Below are 7,590 nucleotides of genomic sequence, written 5' to 3' on the forward strand. Positions count from 1 at the left end.
TTAAAAGACATATTTTGAATGAAGAACTCATATTTATCTTAGTGTTAGTATGTGCTGGGGGCCACTGGGCGGCTGTGGCTCAGCGGTAGAGTCGGTCGTCTTTCGATCAGAAGGTCAGCGGCTCTATCCCAAGCTCCCTCAGGCTACATGTAACCACACCATAAGGAGTCTTAGGTGGACTTCAGGGGAGGTCGAGAGCCGAAGGAAGAAAAGGAGAGATTGAAGGAGGTTGAAACGGAGAGAGAGGGGCAGAGATGCTGCTTACCTTCACACTGTCCTCGTCCTGCCCGAGGTAGAGGCTTCTCTCGGGCAGCGTGAGCCCCTCCTGGTCAATCTGCACAAACAGACGCACACATACAGTCGGAGGCTTGTGCACTAATTACAATTTTCCTGGCAGGCTGTCACACATGTGTTGCTAAGCCTTCAACAGATGCACATTCAAAGGACTTGTTAATATTTTAATAATCTGTAATCATGCCAACATTTACAAGCCATTCAACACACTGTATGCTGAATATATATGAATAATGTATTAGGTTTAATAAATAATGCCCGTATGCAGGGTTATTTTTTTGCATCTGACTGATTTATTGATAATTGTTTAGTCTGAAAAAGCAGAACTAAACTTTAAAGCCCGTTTCATTTTCTGAAAGATGTGCTGTCAAAAAGCTGAAAACTGGCCTGTTTTTCAGACAGAGTTTAAATCTTGGTACGGTTTGTAAAGATCAGCAGCAACACTGGAAGTTTCTACGTCTAACACTGAGTCTAGATTGCAAACATCCTCTTTGTGCATTTCAAAGTGTCTGATGTATTTGATCGACACAGGCGTTTTTCATAATTGAACCTACGTTGCAGTTACAGGCTCCTGTTTACGGATGCAATCTGCCGTAATGATAAAAACTATATTATTACCGTATCCTTGTTTATTGCAGTCGTCCCATTTCATGAAACCTGTTGTTAAATAAATTGTTCAATTTGCTGATTTTGTGTCAAGGAAAGCGCCGGCTGTAAACAGAAACTCGCTCTGCTGCTCCCACAGTTTAAATATATAAATATATTCATGCTTGTGTTTACGCACGTATTGTCAAAAAAGAGACGTGTATTGGAGTACAAATAGGGATGCACCGATACTATTATCGCGTATTGGTGCGGCATCGGAGCGCAAGTACTCGTACTGCACCCGAATACCACTTTACAGCTTGACGTTAGCCTCCCGTTAGCTCAGCAGGTCGGCGGAGAAGCAAAGTTAAAATGTCAGCTGCAGTTGCATCATTCTATTTACTTTGTTACAGTCAGAGAGTGAGGAACATCTGATGAAGATGTTTTTAAAGTCATTATGAGAACTGTAATGATATTATGAAGTACTCAGGTATCTGCAAGTACCTAAATGTAAGCACTTGTACTAAAAAAAGTGGTATCAGTGCATCCAAAAGTAGAAATAAACGCTTCTGGTTCAAAGATTAAAGCTCCTGTGAGTTTTTTGCTGGTAATGAAACAGGCTGAAATTAATTCTGATGACTCTTTATGAGTTACAGAAGCAAACCAGACCATCAGCGACAAGATTGATTATTTCTATATAGTTATTTTTAATGCGTGAAACTGCTGGCGGGGGGGGGTAGGTGTCAGATGAAGCAATTAACTGCACGCTGCCTTAGTTTTTTTTCCAGGGTAAATTTAAAGCGAGTGGTACATGTGACTGTTAAAGAAAGCAGGATGAGATTTTATGTTAAACACCACCACTTAAGCGTGTACAGGACAAAATTAGCAAAGAGATAAGAGGTACGGCTTTGTCCACAGGGGGGCGCCAAAATGAACACAAACCGAAAGTTCCTCACAGGAGCTTTAACATGAAAGCGATTCTGTTCCCTGAGACTGAGAAAGTACAAATAAACTCTAAAATTATTTTGGTCTACATGTCATTAGTAAATTTGTTTGGTTATAATTACTTTGCGTCAGCCAGAGCATCAGACCAACCCTCAGGGGTTCAGTCTTTAAAACGTCTACAAAACTTCTTCTGGAGCTTTCATCCAAATATCAACTCATTCAGGGGTCACAAAATAACTCAAAGAATTTTAGTCTTTTCAGTCTTGAGATAGCCGAGCTGTTTGACTCTAAACGGGACCAGAATTTACTCAACTTAAAGTCGGCCCATTTAGTCAGCTCCATACACTCTGACTTCATTTTGCAACCAGAGGAGTCGCCCCCTGCTGGCCATTAGACAGAATGCAGGTTAAGGTCACTTTCACAATGCTTCATCTACTTCTCATCTACAGTCTTTGACACACACAAACACACGGTTACACATGCACCCTCAGTTCTCAAACACCCTCTTTCTCACCCTGATGGCGTTCCTGGAGGAGTTCTTGTCGTCCACATTGACAGTGAGGGAGAAGAAGACTGCAGTGCTGTACACTCCCTGCGTCCTGTACAGCAGCTCGTTGAAATCCGGCCTCTGGGGGGCGCCCTCTCTCTCCCACCCAGCAGCACCGGGAGGAGCCCCCACCAGGTCCCACCCCCCACAGCTGTCTATCACCTCCGTCATGGGGTCGGAGCCCAGCTTGTCGATCTCCTGGATGTTGACGCAGGACCGGTAGAACTCCTTGACCTTACGCTCTGCTGAGTTTGGTCCTTGCCTTCTTATGGGCTCCAGCAGGAGGCGCTGTAGTTTCTCCTCATTGTGTTCTCCTATGGCGGTGATGATGCCGTAGCTGAGCTTGTCCTCAGGGATCCCGTGGCGCCTCAGCCAGCCGCCACAGGCGAAGGAGTAGAAGTCCTGGCAGGGCTGGATGGTTGGGTCAATATTGGCCTGAACGAAGCGCGCCGCCCGCAGCAGGGAGCGTTTGCGTTGGCAGTCCTGCCGGCACTGCGGGTCCTGCTGGTCCAGGGAAATGTACTTGAGTGCCAGCATGCTTCCCAATATGACGCACATGCCTGCTGCAAAGACCAGCGCAGAGAGGAGGCAGATCTCCCTCCGGCTCCATCGAGGGAGCCCGCCGCTGCTGCTGGTGCTGCTCAGGTCTCTGTTTCGACCGTTAGACAAGGTCCCTCCTCGGCCGCGCCCCACGTGGCGGTCCAGGCTGCCCCCCAGGTGAAGAGTCATGCCATTGCTGAGGATGTCACTGCTATATCGGCCGCCGTACTTCACTTCCTGAAACTCATCATAGTGGGCAGTAAGCGAGTACGTCTTCTCCATGGCAATGAGCTGTCACCGGGCAAAAAGTAGCAGAAGCACAAAGGGAGATATTTCTATTTTAGTGAATGGCCATGACTGCTCCTACTGAGACAAATGAGTGGACAAAACACTGATGTGATGTCAAAATCCTGCTGGCCCTCTTTAGCCAAAGTCCCCTTTATTCTTTTCAAATCAGAATCCGGTAAAGCAAGGGGCTCCCATCGCGCAGGAGGACTCTCGCAGGTCCTGCTCTCATCCTCTTTCTCTCTGCTCCCTTTCCATTTGTTCTCCTTTCCTCGCTCCCTCCAACCAGTTACAGGTCACCTGTCGATAAAAATAGAAATGAGATAGGGGAGGGCTGTAAGTCGAGAGTGAGAGATAGGAAATTGAATCCATGATTACAACAGCAGAGGCTGACAAAAAAGCGTCTGTTTTGGCACTTCCCCCCCCACTTTGCCTGGATGTGTTGTTTGTCAGTTAAAGCTGTTGAATTGATCGGTGATAGTAGTCATCCCTCAGGGAGATCATGTCCCTGGGCGACTTGAGGCTTCAGATGGATCAGTGGAGAGAGAGAGAGAGTGGAGCATCAGCTGGGTACAATAACTTAGCCTGTGTCAGTCCAAATTGATGTAAAACTTTATAATATTACGGAAAGACGGGGAGGATTTATGTCCTCTCGCTCACCAAACTGAGGAAACACACACCACCAGCACAGAGGGCATCAGCTGATCCTCGTGGAGATTTTGAAGGAATAACAAACTATCACATTACAAGCAGCCACTGTAAATCTTATGTGCATACACCTCAACTTAACACAGCAGATGTACAATTCACCAAAGTCACACAACGACCATTTTCCACTGAAAACACGCTCAGAGTGGAGAGCTCAAATGCTGCTATAATGTTGTACTACTACTGTCAAATAAATGTTATGTACCTGACAGTCGTTATCAATTTATCACTTCTTGATAAATGAGCAACAGAGTATTGATAGTAGAAATCTAGAGGTAAACCTGTCATATTTTAAAGTTAAACAACATATTTGAAAACCAATTAGCTGCCTTTAGACAACAGCTAATGCTAGCATTCAAGCATTTCCTTGAAATCATGACGTTTGCAAACAACAACAGTAATATTAGCTTTCTACGACAAGCTAACGGTAATATTATCTTGTCGGTGGTGGCTGGATGCTTAAGCTTAAATGCTGCTATAAAGGAAGTCAAAAAAATGTGGGGTACCTGAGAATCTTTATCATTTATCACATCTCAAAATCTGCAGGTTTATTGCTATATTCTTACTAAAAATCAGCATATCTGATAGGCCTATAGCTACAGCTAATGCTAGCATTCAAGCACTTCCTTGATAACATTACGTTAGCGAACATTATGTTAGATAGTAAGTAGGCTAATTACTTATTCGTTCCAAGCCAACGTTGTATTAGCTAGAAGCCTCTCCCATTGCACGATGTAAAAATACCAAACAGTTATATTAGCTTTCAACGACTTCCAAGCTAACAGTAATATTATCTTGTTGGTGGTTGGATGCTAAAGCTACCAAAGGGTTTTTAATTCAACTAAACAGAGCAGACCTACAATTCACAATATTCACACAGCTGCCATTTTTCAACAACTGATACTTAAAATCTGCAGTGAAATCGTGCCAAATTTAAAGTGAAACAACATATTTGATAACCAATTATCTACCTTTAGACAACAGCTAATGCTAGCCTCCAAGCGTTTCCGTGATAACATTATGTTAGCTAACAAAAACAGTAACATCAGCTTTCAATCACTTGCGAGCTAGGCCTAATGGTAATATTATCTTGTCAGTGGCTGGATGCCAAAGATAACCAAGCGTTTTCAATACAACTAAACAGAGCAGATCTGCAATTCAACATATTCACACAGCGGCCATTTTCTTCTGAAAACACGCTCAGAGGGTGGAGCTCAAATGCTCTTATAATTTTGTTTAACTGTATTCCAGGTTCTGTCAAATAAATGTTGGGTACCTGACAATCGTTATCATTTATCACTTCTTGAAATAAGCATCAGACAATTGATCTTAAAAATCAATCAACAATTAGCTACATTGGACAACAGCTAATGCTAGCATTCAAGCACTTCCTTGATGACATTACGTTAGCTAACATCATGTTAGATAAGTAGGTCGACTTATTTGTTCCAAGCTAACTTTATGTAAGCTAGAATTTTAAGCCTCTCCCTTGTAGGCCAACAGTACCCAGTACCAAACAGTAATATTAGCTTTCAACGACTTCCATGCTAACAGTAATATTATCTTGTCGGTGGCTGGATGCTAAAGCTAGCTAAGTGTTTTCAATACAACAGAGCAGACCTACAACTCACCATATTGACACAGCTTCTATTTTCCGACAACTAAAAAACAACATTTACCAATTAGCTACCTTTGGACAACAGCTCATTCAAGCACTTCATAAATAACATTATGATAGATAGATAGTGAGTGGGCTAACGACTTACAAAGCTAACCTTATGTTCGCTAGTAATTTAAGCCTCCCCAATTGCATAGTGTAAAACTACCAAGAGGTTATATTAGCTCTACAACGCCTTCCTAGCTAACAGTAACTAATATTATGTAGCAGGTAGCTGGAGGATGCTAATGTTAGCTGTTGTCTGACCCTAGCTTATGGTTCAAAGAATGTTGCTTCATCTTGAAATATATCCCTCCGGATTTTCATTGTCTTTTCAGTCACTTATTAATCTAGAAGATAAGCACAGCAATTGATTAACTCTATATGACCTACAACCTGAAACACAGCAGTTCAACATTATAACAGCACGTAGCCTAAGCTTCCCACCCTGAGCATGATGTTAGAAGAAAGTAGCAGCTGTGTGAAAACCGTCAATACCCTGGATTCACAGCATACATGCGGCAAAAACACTCAGCTGTTTGCATTTCCCTTTTAGACAAATACCCAGACTGATAAATTGTCTTTTGGATGCAGTCCCAGTGCGAGTTTGCAAGCCCTTATGCGTGTGTGTGTCTTGTCAGTGAACTTGCTGAAAGCTGTGAAGGCGATCTGTGAAAATTGATCCCTGTTATCTCCTCTGAGAATAGCAAACTTCAGCGCTGATGTCTTTAACAAGCTTTCCCCTCGCCTTAGGGGAATGCTGTATGTAGATAAGAAGGGAAAAAAGAAAAGACAGAAGGAAAGAATAAAAGAAATAAGAAGTGTACAGGTAACCAGAGAGGTGGGTAGCAGGTGGTGTTTCTTTTGGGGGGGAGGATGGAAAGATGAGGGGAAACGGGTGTATTTGTGGTGAAAAGATAAAAGTGTTGTCTACCAGTGCAGAGCTCTTGGGTTTCAGTGCCAGTGGAAATACCTCTGTTTAAGGTGTGAACAAATAAAGTGGTGTTTGTTTGTGGGTCAGCTGTACTTGTAACAGCCAAGAGATGTGAAACAAACTCACATATGCTGCTGGAGATGTGACCAACGACTGTTCTTCATAGCTTATAATTACTGTCTTTATATCAGTGACTGTCTGCAGCATACACTCTACTGACATAGCACCTCACTGTAGAGTAACATCAGGCTTCATAAAGTTTTTATATCACTTCTGTCTATCTTCACTCTCTCCCGATCTCTCTTGGTCACCCGTTCAACAAGAAAAGTTGCAGGAGAAGAGGCTGCTAATGCTGCTAATGCTAACGTAGGCCTAATGTATGATCCTACAGTTACATTAAGTGAATTCATCGACTTATGGAAACTATGTAGGCAATGTGGACAGTAGAAAACTAAGTTTTGGTAACTGATGAGAGAAGAGTCCAGACTATTACCGGCTGCGTTCACATATCGATTCACCCCGACTTCATTCAGACTTTTCACTCAGGGAATGGCAGGAAACAGCCCACTTAAATTTAGGGTGCACGAATTTGGCCGTTTGAGTTCACACATGCATCTCGCCACCTTTCAGGAGTGCAGTGCAGGTGTGAAAGGGGCTCCTGTTAGGGCTGCACAATTACGGCTCATCATGCTGCACTCTGTGCTGTTTTTTCAGCTGGCTGAACAAGATAGTTGTGCTGCTTTGCGGTGCAGACACAGGTTTCATGCACTCTTTGCAGGTTATTTTTGCTCAACCTGAAATACCTCCAAACAAGCGATGACGAGGCGTTTCATTTGACTGTTGTTTCTCCTGACCGTCTCTGTTGTTTGCTCTTCCACTCTTAAACTGCCGCTGCAAGGTAGGCGCTCATGACATGACATGCCAGCTCCCCCAAAAGTGAAGCCAAAACCTCTCCATCGCCCCCTGGTGGAGTGGCTGTTAGTTCAGGGAGCGCTTGATTTGATATGCAGCAGAGTTTTTGTGATCAGGATTAATATTCAATTCATTGTGCAGCCCTAGCTCCTGTTGCATTCAAATTCTGCTTTTGATATTCAT

General features: G+C 43.3%; 1 protein-coding gene across 1 annotated transcript in view; it reads right to left on the reverse strand.

Annotated features, from left to right (window-relative positions):
- Positions 1-3,193, reverse strand: part of LOC138604635 (endothelin-converting enzyme-like 1) — a 56,336-nt gene extending 53,143 nt beyond the window's left edge. The window contains exons 1-3 of the mRNA XM_069676592.1: positions 3,127-3,193; positions 2,339-3,069; positions 266-334 (exon numbers count right to left, since the gene is read on the reverse strand). Of these exons, the coding sequence (XP_069532693.1) occupies positions 266-334; positions 2,339-3,069; positions 3,127-3,193 (867 nt within the window). The remainder of the gene's footprint in view (positions 1-265; positions 335-2,338; positions 3,070-3,126) is intronic.
- Between the last annotated feature and the right edge of the window lie 4,397 nt (positions 3,194-7,590).

This window comes from Semicossyphus pulcher, unplaced genomic scaffold, assembly GCF_022749685.1.
Source record: "Semicossyphus pulcher isolate SPU_LCO1_2020_fin unplaced genomic scaffold, fSemPul1.0.p SCAF_26, whole genome shotgun sequence".
Classification (NCBI taxonomy): domain Eukaryota; kingdom Metazoa; phylum Chordata; class Actinopteri; order Labriformes; family Labridae; genus Semicossyphus; species Semicossyphus pulcher.